The sequence below is a fragment of the Miniopterus natalensis genome, chromosome 1, assembly GCF_054644295.1.
Source record: "Miniopterus natalensis isolate mMinNat1 chromosome 1, mMinNat1.hap1, whole genome shotgun sequence".
Taxonomy (NCBI): Eukaryota; Metazoa; Chordata; class Mammalia; order Chiroptera; family Miniopteridae; genus Miniopterus; species Miniopterus natalensis.
In genome coordinates, this window is record NC_142081.1 from 38,084,321 (window position 1) to 38,101,961 (window position 17,641).

A 17,641-nucleotide genomic window follows, 5' to 3' on the forward strand; every position below is an offset into this window, starting at 1 on the left:
TAGGCAAACCTATACCCACATCAGACTTAATACTTAGTGATGATTCACATATTTGAACGCATTCTCACCACACATGAGAAGTTTCCAAATCAGTGTACTGCAAATTGGTATAAAATTTTAACTTGTAATACTGTCCAAAAATATACAATGGGACTAAATTTGTCAAACTTGGAAAAACATTATGAAACACTTGATCTTATTTTGTTGATTTAACATTTCATTTTCATCATTAAACATGACAAAAGTAACATAACCAAAGATGAAATCAGCTAAAAGCCCTTCAAATTAATCACCCAATATTTTCCTACTATTTCTAAGCTAAATGAAGCATGATTTTATTGTTATACACAGAACTTGAAAGCCTTCATGCCTTTGGCATTACTAAAACAGGGTATTTAAATGTTGTACCTTTCTTTTCATTATAAAATTGAAGTTATAGTGAGATGAAATGGAAGCCCACTTACCCTGTTGGAACAAAATTTCACTAATGACTTCAGATTGTTGCAAAAAAACCCACAAAAATGTTTTCATGTAGTTTGTAATTAATGTACCAAAAATTTACCAGCCCATATAATTTTATCAGTCTCATTTCACCAGGGGAAGTAAACAGATAATAAAACTAATGAAATCATATTTCTTGACCACTCTCATCCAATATAAATTGTTACTTGTCCTCAGAGGATCAGAGGATGAGCTATTTACAAGGCCATTCAACCTGGGCCAGTAAACCACAAAGGCAGTATTCTACGATATGAGGGTGTTCCTGAGTCAGCAAAGAGGATCCTGCACTGTAGGCAGCCCCTTAAGTCATTAGCAAGTGCAGATCAGGGGTTGATGGGCTTCTGTTCACAACTGCATTGTGTCAGCATTTCTGTCTGCTCTGAAAATACCATGAAATACTGAACTTTAATTAGTAATACAACAGACGAGAAAATGCTCAGCATTTTAGGACCATGCAGAGTAGAAAGCGGGGAACAACACATCCTTAGGTGGTAAGTTGCTGAAAATTACATCAATGAAAACAAAGTTGATAAGCGGAGTGCCTTTTGGAATTCCTGACACCAGCATTTCCTCAAGTTTGGCCCGTGGCCCTTCCGCATTAGAATCACATGGGGACTTGCTCCGGTGCAGATCCCTTCTCAGAAACCTACATTTTTACACTAGTAAAGCAGAATCTCCAGGCTTCCCTGGGAATCTGCATTTGTCACAAGCTCACCAAGTGTTTCAGATTCTCAAGAAAACTTGAAAAATCACAACAGTGGATCAACCCTTTGGCAAGGTCTTTAGCATCTTCCGCACATGAATGCTAAATCTGCAGCATATTTGAAATGCTGAAGCAACATCAAATGCATGCCATCCCTAAATACAGCGCTGTCACTGATTTAAAAGGTGACAAATGAACATGACCAACAGGGATTAACTTGACCAACGCCCACAGTGTAACACATTTTAACTGCACTGCATAATACTTTGCAGAATCAAAGTATTATGGCAACAAGAAGACAGCGAAACAGAACATGTGACACCCAGCCATAGGCTGTGGACTTCTAAGAAAATCCAAATCCATAATCCAAAACCCAAACCCATTGACACGGGAATTTGCACTTTGAAGCAGAATGGACTTGAGGAAAAAAAAAGACTCTCTTTCCGTTCATTCCCTTCACTAGGTGGGAAAAGAAAGAAGACCCCCCTCCTCAAACCAGGTCTCTATTCTGGAATGCCTTTCCAGTGCCCAGGGTCCCCCAGGCCCAAGTGCCTCTTTCTAAGGTCCCCCCACCCCTGACCTTCCTGGCTTGTTCTCCTCTCCCTGTGGGAGCTCTTGGGAGAGGTTTTGCTACATGAAACTCATCAAATGAAGCATGTTCCATTTTTAAAGAGTAATGCTACAGGGGTAGTATGCTTAACCCAACTGTTTTAAATAGAATTGCAAAACTCACTTTAAATAAATTTAACTTAATTAAATATTAATAATTCACCTAAATGAGGACTTACTTGAACCCATGCTCCCCTTTTAAAACCACACATACAGAATCGGTGCACAGCCAGAGAAATTTCCCCAGTTAAATACCTTAATATGAGCCCACTCAAAAATGCCAAGACACCAAACATTATGAATATTTTGTTACAGGTCACTGTAAACCAGTCACGCCACTGGCTTACGGTGGTTAGGATGTTGTAGTTTAATGTTGACATCTGGCACAAATAGCTTAGGGCCTGAATCATGTTTCTTTTTTGTGTAATTCTGGCTCGGGCATCCGATACAGAGCAGCTGAGAAATAAATTATGTTGCTGAGGCTGAAGATGAGGCACAGAAGTATGGCTCCGGTTATCTGAGGGAAAGTCAGGGCTCTGGTGTTGGCCAGGAGCCATTCCTTCCTCAGAGTCTTGTCCAGAAGTATGGCTTCCATCTGCAGGTGCGTAGCCAGGATCACACACACGTGGAACAGCTGGTGACTGTGACCTACGGCAAGTATACAAAAGGCCACCAATAAAAAAGGAATGACACGCTGAGTGAAAGAAGCCAGACACAAGAGACACATATTGCATGGTTCCATTCATATCACTTGTCCAGAAAAGGCAAATCTATAGAGACAAAATGTAGATTTAGAGGTTGCTCCGGGCAGAGGGTGGGAGTGGGGATGAACAGTACATGGGCATGAGGGATGTTGGAGTGATAAAAATGTTCTACACCTCATTTATGGTGATGGTTGTACAACTTGGTAAATTTACTAAAAGTATCATTAAAGTGTACATTTGAAATTAGGGAATTACGTGGTATGTAAAATATGCTTCATTCAGTAAATTTATTTTTATAATGTAACGTGAGAAAAAGAAAAAGGCCATCAGAGCAAACCAAATTCACCGATCCCCTTTTTCACATGAAAATATTAGGCATCATGTTCTGCCAAAGGTCACCTCTGAAGAGCCAGGGCTAATGAGCTGATTCCGACCTCAGGGCCAAAGGAGAAGCCAGCCTGAGTCTCCGCTGGCCACTTACGAGGTGGCCCACTGCCTGCTGCTGGGTCATCCCAGACTGACCAGGGGCCCTTCCTCCCCATGGCCGGCCGACCCCAGCTCACTGGAATGCATCCAGAGGGGGGGGCTCAGTAGAGGGTGCCAGGAGTGGGCAGGGACATGCACATTTGTTGGCTGTGAGAAATGGGAGTCCACTGCCCAGGGCTGGGGACAACCTTCAAAAACCAGGAGTAAGGTGAGAAGGCCACATGTGTCATGGGCTGTATGTTCTCCTTTTTCCAAATTCATATGCTGAAGTCTTAACCCCCAGTACCTCGGAATGGGACCATATTGGAGACGGGGTCTTTCAGAGACAATGAAGTTAAAATGACGTAACTAGGGTGGGGACCACTGTAACTGGTGTCCTTCTATAAAAAGAGGAGATTAGGACTTGGACATGCAGGTACACAGAGGGAAGACCATGTGATGAGACAAGGAGAAGACGTGGTCTCCAGGCCATGCACAGAGGACTCAGGAGAAACCAACCCTGCTGACGCCAGGGTCTCACACTTCTAACCTCCAGAACTGTGAGAAAATGAACTCGTGTTGTTTAAGCTACCCGGTCTGTGGGTCTTTGTTATGGCAACCCCAGTAGACTCATACAACACAGGCATTAAATAAGGACTTCTCGTCCATTAAAAAAAAAAAGTTCAGTGCCATACCCCAGGACTTATCCCAGAATAAGTATTCAATAAATGTGCCCCAGGAAGGGACAGCCTGGCCACCCGCACAACTGGGCAGAAGCAGAGTCGGGAATGAGAGTGTAGGAACGTTTGGGCTTCTCCACTGGGTGGCTGATGAGTTCCTATGGCAGGAGCATCCCCAGGATGATGGTGCCTCTCACTTACACTACACTAATGGGCGGTGAACGATTCCCCAAATCTGTGGGTGGTGCAGGAAAGTGCCTTCTGGTCCAGCAGAGAGCCGTGCTCTCCAAGGACACAGGGCCAAGCAGGGAGAGGTGACCAGCTGTGCTCACCAACGGAAGCTCACACCTGTCTCCACTAGGACAGGACATAAAAAGAAGGAAGCCCTGGACATACGTGAAATGTGGCTGCAGCAGGAAGTGTGGTTTCAGCAATCCCCCCGACAGGAACAGGGAGGAACTTCCTGTGGGCCAACACTAACCTCCTACTCGGGCCGGTGGGGAGGGAGCCTCACACCCAGCAGACTCAGTGGTTTAATGATCTCTCATTAACTGCTGTCTGGCAAATTTCTCCCCGTAGGGGTGTCTTTCTACTCTAGACCCCTAGGCCCATAGAGATGAAGAAAAAGTGTCTTAAGAAACCAGGGAGTTGGCAAAATAAGGCCCAGGCCTATTTCTCCTGCAGCCCCCAGACTTCATACACAATCACCTCTACTTCCTCCAGCTGGGGCTGGGAGGTGACTGTGGTCAGTGGGTTCCTGTAGGCAGGTATCCCCAGCCCTTTTGTCTCTCTCTTTTTTTGAAATCTGTCTTCAAAGCATTTTGCTTATTGTGATCCCTCCAGCAGGACAGAATAAGCAGAGGAAACTCTAATCAGAAGGAACGAAGCAAATCTGGTCATGTGTCTTAGGGGGGGGAGATGGAAAATTACAGACAAAATGGGCTTGGATAGAAGCAAGGTTCCTGCTCACCACATGGAGACAAGGATGACACCTTGGGTTCCCATAATAGTTTATCTAAGGAGCTTTCCTCCCAACACACATCAGCCTCACCAGAAGTGACCCCAGGGCCTCCTCAGCCCATCCCAGAGTCAGGGTAGGGGTCACATTCTGCAGTGCCTGCCCACTTCCCTGGAGAGGGAAGGAACTCGACCAGCAGGTGTGCACCCTGTGGCTCTGACACCTCCTTGCCACCACATCACTTCTCTGACTTTAGTGAGCTCAGGCTCACCTAGACAATCACATAGCCTCTGAATGAGTGCTGGGCCCCACCCCCCCGTTTCTGGTTTGGGATGTCTGGGGTAGGGCCCGACAATCTGCGTGTTCCCGGGTGATGCTGAGACTGCTGGTCTGGGAGCCATACCTGAGAACCATTCCTTTACCCTGACTCCTGGCCCCATTGCACCCACCTAAACAAGTCAAAGGTAGACACGTTCCCCTCCTCAGCCCAGCCCTGCACAGCATCTGGTACCCTCAGAGCCATGTGCATCCTGTCCTTTTTCTCTCCAGGGATGCCCTCAATGGTCATTTAATACAGTAATGGGATTTTGTGTTCTGGGTAGTATTAGGACCACCCTGGCCCCATACCCTAAAGGAATGCTTTGGAATTTTAGACCCACTGGCTCTCCCATCCTTTCTGGCCATTCACTGGTTACGTACATCCTGGCCCCTGCTAACTCACAATTTCATTAACTTTGGCAGCACCTGGAGAACTTCCTGAAGAACTGCTTCTTTCCTGCCCTTGCCTCCCCGCTCCAGCTACATCACAGGTGTCAGGGGTGGGGTCTTCCCCGGGCTGGAGGGCGAGGGCAGCAGTCACCGCACACTCACCGATGTAGTCGAAGCATCCAGGGGCCAGGCGCTCCGGCAGGTGTGCAGAGTAGAAGAAAGAGGCCAGGAGCGTCATGGCCACATGCTTCTGGTGGTACAAGGTGGCTTCGTTCTGTGAACTCTCCCCTGGGAACAGGAACAGCTGCAGGTATTTAAAAGAAACATGAGGTCTTGAGAGGAGGCCCCCTTCCCTGTCATCACCTGCAGACACCTTGGCACACATGCGCGGACTCCGTGGGCCAAGGCCCCCACCTCTGCACTGTGGCTTGGAAAGGGCACTCTCAGGGACTGTGTGAACAGAATTCCTATTCTGAGATGGGTCAATTGAGACCCAACGCAATTGTATTTTCTTCCCTCAAATGCTCATGAGAGCCTTTTGAGTTATTTAATTACACAAAAAAAAGGAAGGAAGGAAGGAAGGAAAGGAAAACAAAAGAGAAGAGGAGAGGAAGAGAAAAACCCTATTAGATACATTCCCACTCTTTTTGCCCGAAGGTAATGTGTGAGTAGAGTTCACACTTGAACCCATTTCTGACCAGCACATCCTCTGAACTAATGCTCCTCATTAAGGCTTCAAGGCTTAGCAATCCCTCGAAGGCCTTCAGAGTCATCAAAAAGCATTAATTACGGCCATGATACTGTTTCAGAGTTAAGTACAGTTTTTGTTATTGTTATAAATAATGACAGCAGCCACCACCTTCAGAGGGCACAAGGCCAGGCCTTTTACTTGTGTCATGTTCATGGGCATCTCAACAACTGCCGTAAGGCAGACTCTATTTCCTCATTTCGCAGCTGAGGAAGCTGGGCCCGAGAGTGACTTGCAAACCACTAATTAGAAGTGAAGTCAGGATCCGGATCCAGGCAGGCTGATTCCAGAATCCGTGCACTTGCCAACAACATCGCCATTTAGGATTAGACCTCCCTCCCCTCTGCCCATAGCAGCTGTGTGCCAGGAGTCCACCGTGCTCGTAATAACACAGAACCTGTGCTGTGGATGGTTTGGTGGCACGTGGGACCAGCTCGATCTCTCTGCTCCAGTTTGCTGTGTGTGGTCTGTGTCCTCAAGGAAGGAGTGGGAAAATGGGCTGTACCCCCATCTCTGGATCTCCCCCAGGCCTACACAGACCAAGCACAGAGCACGTGGTCAATGCTCCAGCTGGGGGAGCCAGCTCTGCCCCTCCCCTTCACTCCTTGGCCCAGCCATCTCGCCATCTCGGTGGCAGGCACAGACCCACAGTCTGCCTCTGGGAGGGGAACACCACTCACAGGGTGCTGACCAAGTGCCAGGCATCATGGAGCCCAGCAGATCTGTTGTTTTGATTAATTCCCTCTACCCCCCCGGTGACGGAGGGGATGTTAGTCCCATTTACGGATGAGGAAAGTGAGGCTCAGAGAGGTTACATGCACTGTCTAAGGTCACACAGCCAGTGAGCAATGGGACTGGGTTTGAACTGAGGCCCACCCATTTTGGGAGTGCACGGACTTCCTTCCTTCCTGTCTTCCCTCTTACACCCTCTTATCTTGTGTTCTTCATCTAATTCCTCTCTCTCCTTTCAGACCTTCATTCATACTTTTTCCATCACTACTAATAATATATTAATGATAATATATAATAATGCTTTTTAAAAAATATATCTTTATTGATTTCAGAGAGAGGAAAGGAGAGGGAGAGAGAGAAACATCAATGATGAGAGAGTCATTGATCAGCTGCCTCCTGCACGCCCCCGACTGGGGATCGAGCCCGCAACCCGGGCGTGTGCCCTGACTGGGAATTGAAACCCGATCGCCTGGATCCTAGGTCGACACTGAACTGCTGAGCCACGCCTGGCTGGGCTATAATAATGCTTTTTTTGGACTCTTGCCATGGTCTCATGTAGTCCTCCCACAGCCTGATGAAAGGAGGTGTTATTATCATGCCCATTTTACAGATAAGAAATCAAGGCACAGAGATGATAGATAACTTGCCCAAAGGCTCCCAGTGAGTAAATATTAGAGATCTGCCGTTAGAGCCTGCTTTTCCTGGTCACTCTACTAAACCCCAGGCTGCTTCCTCTGCCCAGCCCTCTGTGATTACTCCTGAGCCCACAGTCAGCACCGGAGGCTGGCACACGTCCTATGGTTCCTCAAGGCCTCTGTGCCATGCTGTCTCTTGACTACTCTGCAAGTGCCAGTAAGGAAGCACTGGGTCTCCACTCCTGTGTGTCCCATGGTGATCAGCATGGTGCTCTGACCTCCAGGAGCTCAGGAAACAACTGACTTCCTACTGTTGCCAATAGGCAGAGGAGACAGGACAGGGCCCTTACCCTGTAGAAGATGGGGAGGGAGTCCCAGGTGTAGGGATAGGCAAATGCGAGGACACGGAGCATCTTACAGAGCCTGGGCTTCTGGAGTTCCAGAAACCTAAATCAGGGAAGAAAGGAGTGTCAGTAAATTACACACACATGCAAATTAAAAATAACCCAGGGCAAGCATTTTGCACAACCTCTTCCAGCACCTTCTCCACCAGCCTTCCCCTTCGCCCCCCATGGGAGTGGCTCAACCTCAGAAGTGAAAAGATCTCGGAAATCTATCTCCTGGCATCGTGAGAAGCAATGGCATCCAGATGAAGCCAGGAGGAGTGCTTGGCAGAAGCCCTGCAAGCACCAAGTTACCTAACTGCCAAAGAGCCTTTTAGAAGAGCAGTGACCACCAGGATAGGGAGACGCGTGGGGGATGGCCGCCATGGCACTGCCCCTGGGGTCAGCAGAACTGAGGAGGCTGAGATGCCCAACTAGTCAGAGCCACTGGGGTGACTACCGTGCGGAAGCCTTGGTTCAATTAGGTGTTTAATTGCTCTGAGGGACTTCTACAAAACTTAATGTCACACCCAGGGATACTACAGGCCTGGAGAAACTGAGTAAATGTGGTCTCTCCTTCTCTCCTTACCGCCATCCCCACCTGCCTCCAATCCAAAGACCAGGGAAGTCAACATTAACACGGGTTGTGCTGATGGTCACAGACAGGCAGGTCCTCCGAGATGGAACGCGACAGGGCCTCAGCTGGCCTGGGTCTATCCTGGGGAGGGGGCAGCAGCTGAGGGTGTGGGGATCGGGACAGCACAGGTGGCAGAGGACATGGGAGGGGCAAGGCGAATGTCCACACTAAACACAGCCCTGAACTGGGGCTCAGGTGGAGGAATGGTGCCGCGCCTGGGGGAGGTGGAGGGGCAGGCACCCGCTTCAGCACTGCGGGGTGTTGTGGGGGGCGTAGTCCTTCCTCGGTGCCCACGGGGCTGCACAGGTGGTGCACAGCGAGTGCACTGAGGCTCAGGGGTGGCTCTGAGGACAATGGATGCACTCGGGCCCTCTCAGCTTTCCCCATGGTTCTGCCCCTCATCATGTTCTCCCAAGAGGATAGGGTCTGTGTCTCACCACCATGCCTCACCTTCGCTTCCCAGACACCCCTATCCCAGCCCACAAGCCTGTACCTTCTCCCCCAAACATGGTATGCTGCTCCCCCCAGTCAGGTTGTCCATGTCCCCTATGAGACGGTGTAGGCACCTGACATAAACCCTACTGCTGCTTATATCCTTGGGCATGGGATGTGGCAGAGACTCCCACATCTGCCTCCTGGGGGTCAGCAACCTTCTTAAGGGCTAGAGCTGGGTCTGCGCAGGTCTGGCTCCCCAACACCCAGTTCAGAAGCACAGCTGAGATCCTGGGCAGAACAGACAGGGCTGCTGAGCATGGGGATCCCTGTTCTGGAGTAAGAAGCAGCCCTATGGGACCCGAGAAGCCCCACAGCCTCCAGAGACAAGCCCAACTTAACTCAAGCCCACTGGCACGTCTCTCCTTCTTTACTGACCCTGCCCATAAATCAGAGAAGCATGCAGCAGGCATGGGGTGTAGAAGAAACAGAAGCTCAAGGAGAAAGAGGAAGAGACATAAGGGAACTCAATTCATCATCCCCCCCAACAAGAACCCCAGCGTCGGAGTAAACCATTAACCCTGGACCGGTGAGGCAGCACAGTGCTGTGATCTCGCAGGCAGAGTCTGACCTGGACAGCCCGGGCTAGAATCCTGCCTCTGCCCTCCATGACTGTGTGAGCTGCAGGTCCCATAACCTTTGTGCACCTCGGAATCCTCGTGTGTAACACAGAGATCACACCTGTCCCCCTTACGGGCTTGCTGCAAAGATCTGATGAAATGATACCCACAAGGAGCTCCTAACTCACAGCAAGGAATAACACTCACTAAATGGCAGCTTTTATAACAAGGTGTGTCATGGGACTCATTCTCTCCCCCACCCCATCTTGTTGTACCAGAAAAGAGGAACAGGAGGGAACAGATGGGTGCTGGGTGATTTGCCTAAAGTCAGATGACTAATAAGAGGCAAAACTAGGATTTAAACCCAGGGCTGCCTGGCTCCCATTTCACACCCCACCCTCCAGCAGGCTGAGAAGGCCTCAGACCACTAGCCAGCCTTTGCTTGTCCTTACCTAGGCCCCTCTCCCCAGGGGGCAAACTGAACACACCAGGGCGGCCCCAAGACCCAGGGCGGGTCTCCACAGCCTCCTCAGTCTCCCCTGGCACATCCAGCCGACCACAGCAAGCCTGCTCCCTCCTTCCCCACACGCTGCCACCACCTGTCATTTCTGGGTTAAAGGACGCTCCCTGCGAAAGCTCGCTCCTTCTGTGGCCACTTACACAGGAAGAAAGCTGGCTCTGGCTGGCGAGGGCCATCCCCCAAAGCACGGATTTCCTGTGACTTGAGACAACATTTCGCCCAGCCTGATCAAGTGCTTTCCCAGGGGCAAACGAATCAGCCTCTCCGACAGCAAAGCTGAGTCTACAGGGAAAAAAGGGAGAAAAAGCAGAACAGAAGAGAGACAGCAACAGAGAGTAAAAGGCAGAAAGGCCAACAGCCACAGAGGGGGGGGCCTCCCACCACCAAGGTGCAATTCCAGGACAAGCCACAGGATGTCGCCACAGTCAGAGGTTTTGAGAGGGAAGGCCAGAGCCACAGAATCCTGCAAAGCACCCCAGGCCTCAAACCCCACCCTGGTAGAGCAGTCCCTGCACCCCAGGCTCAAGGGGCCAATTTACAGGGAGCCAGGCCTCTTCTGCCTAGAACCACGTTGGCAGGAAACACCAGATTTCAGGAGAAGCCTCCATCAAGAGAGGGTCGATGCAATACAAATCTGTTTTAAAACCTGATCAATCTTGTTGCAACAAAGCTGGAAGGATTTGCCAGCGAATTCTAGAATTAGTGCTTGAAACTAGTGGGCTTTGGAAACATCATTCTAATGCCGAGGGGTGCGTGTGTGTGTGTGTGTGTGTGTGGTTATGGCTGTTTTGCTGTTGTCTGGCTGACGCTGCAGGGACGTGGACATTTCCGTGTGCTGGCCTTAGCCATAGCAGCGCTTTGTCATCTGGCCAAGGCCTCTGGCCTCCAATGTATCTGAGCCACTGTCTGCTGAGGCTCCGGCCTCCAGCTCTGATCTCCAAACCCCCTTCTAGGGCCTCCACACTGCTCTCCTGCCACAACTCACTTTCCACCAGGGATGACAATCCTTTTCTGTCCCTTACAGCACTGACTACAGAGCATTTCACTGAGCAAGTATTTGTTAAAAAAAAACACAAACAAAAAACCCCCAAAGGTTGGATGCTTTGGATGGATAAATGAAAAGGTCCCTACGGTGACTTGTGACGCACAGCAAACACTGTGTAACTCACGCTCCTAAGGGAGTGATGCCTTCTGGGCTTTGGGTGGTTGCAGGCATGAGCAGGCCGGGTCTCCATCACCCCACCTGGCTCCGAGAACCACAGAGAGGTCATGTATTCCCTCATTACTCAAATACTATAGGGGAAAAAAAGCAGTTTCCCTCAACATGTTCATCTGAACTAAATTCCATGGTAATAAGGACCTAATAACCAGGCACGGGAGTCTATGGTTCTCTGTGTGGGATTTACTTTATGGACGTGTACTGTAACGAAAGGACTGCCATTTAAACCACAATATTCTGGAAGCATGTGAATAAGGGAAAAGCTATTAATGAGGTTCATGATCTCCTCCTGATGCTTCCTGGCTGCTCCTGGCCATGCCACGGACGAAAGGAGCGGGAGGGAGAGGCGGAGGAGAAGTCTCGGAAAAGAAACTGGCAATGCAGAATGCCCAAACCTGAAGGAACCCAGAGGACACCTTCTCAGATGCCCTTGCTTAAGGTGTGGACACTGAAGCCCAGAGGGGGCAGTGACCGGCTACACAGCAAGTCTACGAAATCCGGGTGATGGTCCTCGCCTTCCTCTCCGCCTGCTCCTAAAGTGAACCAGGCTGGAGTCACTCCTGCCCATGTCATCATTTTCACTCCTCAGACACTGAAAATGATGAAGACAGAATGAAAACAGAGAGGAGAGCCTTGTAAGATCAGGGAAGCCACCAACGTGGAAGAGGACATGTGAGGAGGAAAACTAAGGGCCCTCACAATGGGACACCCCACTTCACTTCTGGCTCCGAGAATGTGGCGTGTCCCCTTCCTCCCCTCCTGTTCAGCACAGCCCCTCTCCAGTGCTTGTTAACATACTCGGAAGCCCCTCAGGGCATGGAGTCCAAGGAACTGTCTTCCTAGGAATCTGACTGCCCTTCAGGGGCACAGGGCCAGTCCCCAGTAGGACACATGGGGCGCTTCAGATCCCCAGCCACCTTTGGGGCCTGCTCTAGGTGCTCTCTCCCTTCCAGCCATATGGCTCTGGTGACCCTGAAGCAACCTGCTGCCTCCCCAGTGCAGTCCCATCCTCTCCGGCCCCACCTTGTCCAGGCTGTTTGCTCCGGCCAAAGGTCCTTCTCTCCTCTCGGGCTAAAGTGTTTAACCTTCCTCAGTCCTCAGGCCTAATGCCACCTCACAGATCCCTGGGTGGGTATCCATGCAGGTGTCATTTTGTATTATCATGATATGTTTATATTATATTCTGTCATGCTACACTCATTTCCCCTGGCCTTTAGAGGAAATGATCACTCCATCTGGACTTTCAGGGGATCTTCAGTTTGCCTCTCCTGATGTACTGGGTGCCCTGAGGACAAGGACGGTGCCTCACCCCTCCTGGTGTTCCCAGATCTTAACCTGATGCCTGGAGCAGGGCAGGCATTTAAGGCATATTGAGTGGTTGGTTGGTTGGTTGGATGGATGGACGGACAGATGGGAGAATGGATGGGTGGGTGGGTGGGTAGATGGATGGATAGATGGATGGATGGATGGATGGATGGATGGATGGATAGATGTATGGATGGAAAGCCACAGGTGTGCCCCATAAATAAACAGAAATGATCCATTTCATTGATAAGGGAAAAGTTCCCAAACACGGGCATTCAAGAGATTCCTGGCCAACCTGCCCAGCCAAACAAGTTTGTCCAAAGGTACCAGGCTTATCACATGCAACGGCCCATTCATTGTATCTGAACATTCAGGGGAGACTCCTGGCTAGAAGGAAACAGTCTACCCTGGTGGCTTATAGGTAATTCAGGAAGCTTTAAAAAACCCCCAAAAAAACCCAACCAACTCCAGCCAATGTGCTAAGAATTTGCATTGGGAGTTCATGGGAAGGCAGTCCTGGATCATGAACTCTGGGACCTTCCCCCCACACCCACAAAGCCTTCCCATCCCCTCAGCCCACAGTGCTTGCCGCCCTCTGATCCTAGTTCCAAACACCAGAGCCACATGGCCCTGCAGGAGCTAACCAGACAGGGCAGGGACTTGTCCAAGGACCAGACCCAGGTGTGTGCGGGTCCCTGGACCGGTCCCATCAATGAGCCCTCGCACCCAAGCACACTGCCTCCTGGGCATGCTTCACCTCTCTTGAGAAGTTTTATCATCCTTGTTACTTCTCTATGTGTGTTACTCCACGTCTCACCCAAGGCAGGGGCGTGACCTCCCCTCTCCATCATTTCTGCAGCCCTCCCAGCTCTGGCCTGGCAAGGGGGCTGCACCTTAGAAAGAGCTTTTAATCTCCAGTGTCATTGAGGAATGGGGGGAGAAGAAGGGAATTAATTACCCCATGACATCTGATTCTATTTCTTACTGTGGGCAGACCCTATCTCCTCAGTTTTAGGGGAGCTCTGTGATTTTCAGGAAGAGGGAAGAGAGAGTTTACCCCATCCCTCATCCTAGGCCCAGGCCTTTCCACTGGACAAAGTATCCCAGTGTGGAGACTGCGCCTAAAAATGAGACTTAACGCCCACAGAAAGCATGCTCCAACCTGTCCTAGGACAGGTAAGTGGAGGGCAAGTTGGGGCAAGTATTCCTGATGCTGTTTAAGAACCTACCTTTCCATTCTTAAAGAAGACCAGTTTGTCAAGTTTGTGAAACCTGCCCACCTCTTGGTCCCACAAAATGTAAGCATCACCCAAAGAAAGCTGGAGACAAAATCACTGTGAAGTTACCGAGGCATGCCTCTCCCTCCCCGTTTTCTCCTGTGCTGCAGGTAACAGTAATTCTTTGAGGCCTGCAGTTTAATAGGGAGACTCAAACTGGCTCCCTGGAATCGCACTTGGGGGACTAATGGTAGGTGTGACCCATCAGCCAACCTTGGCACCACTGAAGGCACTCAGCCCAGGAAGCACCCCGCACCCTGGCACCATCTAGAAGGGTTGTTGCCCAGACACCACCATTTAAGAGGTTTCCTAAGTAATTTAGGGAACTGCAGCTTTGGGGCAGTCACTTTTACAAAGAACTAAATAAACTAGAGTAGTTACCCTCAAAACAATGCCTCTAGCTCTCATTCCAATAAGCTTTCTTTAGTGAAAAGGGTAAAAAAATCAAGGGAATTAGAGAGTGAGCTGGGTGTGACTCGTGGCCATGGGGTTTCCCCCAGGATGTGTCTGACAGATGAATATCATGTCACTTATCACACTATCTAGAGGCAGGCCCACTTAATCCCGAGGAGCAGACTTCCTGTTGTTTGTGGGGCACTCCTCTGGGCCAGGCTTGTGCTGTGTGTTCTGGGTACATATGCACATTACTTGTAGTCCTTGCATCCATCTCATAAGGTAGATGTTCGACTCATTTTACAGATGGGAAAACTGAGGGTCAAGGAGGATAAGTGATTGTCCAGCAACAAGACCAGCTATATAATTTGCAGGGCTCAGTGCAAAGTGACTTTCAGGACAGCAATAGCAGAGCATTAAACCAAGTGTGGAGCCCTCTTGATCACGGGGCCCCGAGCCACTGCACAGATGGCCGTATGCCCGTGACACGGGTCCTGCCTAGCCACAGGACGTCCACAGTCCCAGGCTGGAGATGCACTCGAGCCCTCCTCCCTCCCTGTCCCATCTGGGATAGAGTGGCCAGGTACCTGGAGTAGCAGGACAGGCCAGTGCTGATGATGGTGTTCAGCACAGCCAGGGTCACGTAGTAGTCAGGGAAGGTGGTGCACACCAGATTGTCAGGGAACGAATACGCAGAGTAGGCGATGGCTGAGCCTGGGGAAGAAAAACCAGCCTAGGGTAAGAAGCCACTACTTGGCACTGCCGGGACTCACTGGGAAGACCAACCCTAGCGTGTGGCCGAGCCTCATCAGCCCCAGCGACCACGAGCAGTCCTGTGCCATCCCCCCTGCCCGAATGCCCTGCCCTCTCCTCTCCGCCTACCCAGATCCTATCCTGAGAATTTACATTGCTCCACGGGCTTTACATATATTGACTCACATAATCTTTACAACCATCCTGCACTTATCTTCATTTTACTGATGACAAAACAGGCATACAGCAGCTTAGTTAACCCATCCAGGGGCACACAGCTAGAAAGCAGCAAAACCAAGCTTTGAGTGCAGGCAGTTCAGCGACAGCCCCTACTTTTAACTACAGGCTGTGGTAGGTCCACACTGACACTGCAGTGTGCTCAGCTTTACTCTGAGTGTGCACGTGTCGTCTGCCTGATGGCACGAAGTGCTCCTTGCAGAGAGATCAAGGTGTGGGGAAAGGGAGCCTTGCCGAGGTGCTGCAAATCTCATCAGCTGGCGGCAGGCCTGGCCAGCTGGGAGGCTGGGTATAAGAGGCTGGCCAGCCTTGGAGTTTTGTTCTGTTTCAGGTTTTGGAGTTTGTGAGAGACGGGTTAACTAAGGAACTTCATGAAACCTGTCTGCTGCAGCTTTAAGAGCCGGGGAGATCACTGTCCGGGGACCTAGACCAGACGGCCTCTCCAGCGCCCTCACCTGCTGAAGTCCCTTCTGGGATGGGCAGCCACAGGCAGTTCAGCCCAGGGCCTGAGGGATTAGGCCCAAGGTCACCTGTTATTCCAAAGACAGAGACCTTGGAATTCTAGCTCAAGGCTGAAACAGGGCTCTGTCTCTGATCCATTTGACAGATGGAGTCTAGTGAGGCCAAGTGGTGTTCCCAGGGTTACACAGGCACAAAGAGCGGAGCATTGCCACCTCCGGGTCCCATGTTCCCCCCTCCAGCAGGCCACTTGTGAGGTTTCACTGGGCACTGCCTCCAGGGGGACAATCTCCGCTCTCAGCCTGATACTATGTGGAGGTTCCCATCTGGACGAGGATGCATTCACTCTGTGCATGTTGTCTAGGGCCCAGGTGCCAAGCTCTGTGGGTGGCACAAAAACGAGGAGCCTCAGACCCTGCCAGAAACTGCAGTGGGAAGTGGAACTGATCAGAGCCTCCAGGAGGGTTGCAGTGTGAGGTGGGCGTTCAGGATGGGTGGGCATCCAGCAAAGGGGCTGATCTGGGAAGCCTCCTTAGAAGGTGGGGGATTCTAACAAGGGCCTAAGGGCAGGGAGGGCTTCCTGGGGAGCAGAGCAGGAGTTGGCTTTAGATGCCAGACTAAGGAAAGCAAACTTTATCTTTTAGGCTATTGGGAGCAACTGAAAAGTTTTTCTTTTTTTTTTTTTTAAATATATCTTTATTGATTTCAGAGAGAGGAAGGGAGAGGGAGAGAGAGAGATAGAAACATCAATGATGAGAGAACCATTGATCGGCCGCAGCCCGCAACCCGGGCATGTGCCCTGACCGGGAATCGAACCCTGATCGCCTGGATCCTAGGTCGACGCTCAACCACTGAGCCACGCCCGGCTGGGCTGAAAAGTTTTTCTTTAAAAAAAATTTTTATTACAGTTTACATTCAATATTATTTTGTATCAGTGTCAGGTGCAACTGGAAGGTTTCTGAGTGGGGGATTAAGGTGACCAAAATCTAGTGAAAGTGCACAGGATGCCTAGAGGGAGGAACAGCTAGAAGTCAGGGAAGCTGGATAGAAGCCACCTCCCAGGGACTGAGGGTTTCTGAAGGGTTGGAGGAGAGTGGGAGGAGCGGTGGCTGCAGACATGGAGCTGGTGTCCCAGTGGAACCCACAGGCTCTCTCAACCACTAGACCTTCCTTCCCTGTCTACCGAGCACCCACGCCAGGCACTGGCTATAGGCTGGAAAGCGAAATGTGAAAGGCACACGTCTGTCCTCAGGGTGCTGTTCCCAGTGAGGAGCAGAGATGGAGGAACCACTGACAAGGCTGGGGACAGAGCTGCACAGAAGTCAGTCCCAGCCTGGGGGCTTGGAGGAAGCCACAGCCTGCAGGCCCCTCAGGCTCCTGGGGCCCTGGCTCTGCCACTGACAAGCTGTGTGGCTGGGTCACTGACCTTCACGGTGCCTCATTATTCTCACCTGGAGCGTAGGTATACTGATGGTCCCCACCTCGGGGCACTGCTGTCAGGGTAACTAGATCACCATGGTAATGGCTACCCTCCCATGCTTACTAGGTGCTTCACTTCCAAATGCATTTAATCTTCATAACACTCCTATGAGGGAGATATTATGTCAACTTTGTGGATGAGAAACTGAGGTTGAAGAGGTTAAGAACCTTGCCCAGGATCATGTAACTATCAGGGCGTGGTGGCCGTCGGGCCACCAGGCACCGCGCTATGCCTGCCGCCCCTTGGTGATGTGTGCCAGGCGCGCAGCTCCGAGTCTGCCTTGTACTGATTGCTCCAATATGCTTGCTCTTGTCATAGTGAGTCTGGGCAGGCGATCAAGGGCTGGGGAGCTCCCGGGCTAAGGATTTTGGACTTCATCCCAGGAAACTGGGAACCCTGGAAGGTTTTAAGTGGGAGGGGTGCCATGGCCAGAAGGTGTTGTAAAAACCTCCCCGGACAGTGGGTGGAAATGGGGTTTGGGGG

General features: G+C 50.7%; 1 protein-coding gene across 1 annotated transcript in view; it reads right to left on the bottom strand.

The window, feature by feature from the left end:
* Nucleotides 1-1,471: 1,471 nt before the first annotated feature.
* PAQR5 (progestin and adipoQ receptor family member 5) overlaps nucleotides 1,472-17,641 on the bottom strand; it is a 64,662-nt gene continuing 48,492 nt past the window's right edge. The window contains exons 5-8 of the mRNA XM_087820638.1: nucleotides 14,817-14,943; nucleotides 7,794-7,890; nucleotides 5,491-5,632; nucleotides 1,472-2,461 (exon numbers count right to left, since the gene is read on the bottom strand). Coding sequence (XP_087676764.1) covers nucleotides 2,220-2,461; nucleotides 5,491-5,632; nucleotides 7,794-7,890; nucleotides 14,817-14,943 — 608 coding nt within the window. The 3' untranslated portion in view covers nucleotides 1,472-2,219. The remainder of the gene's footprint in view (nucleotides 2,462-5,490; nucleotides 5,633-7,793; nucleotides 7,891-14,816; nucleotides 14,944-17,641) is intronic.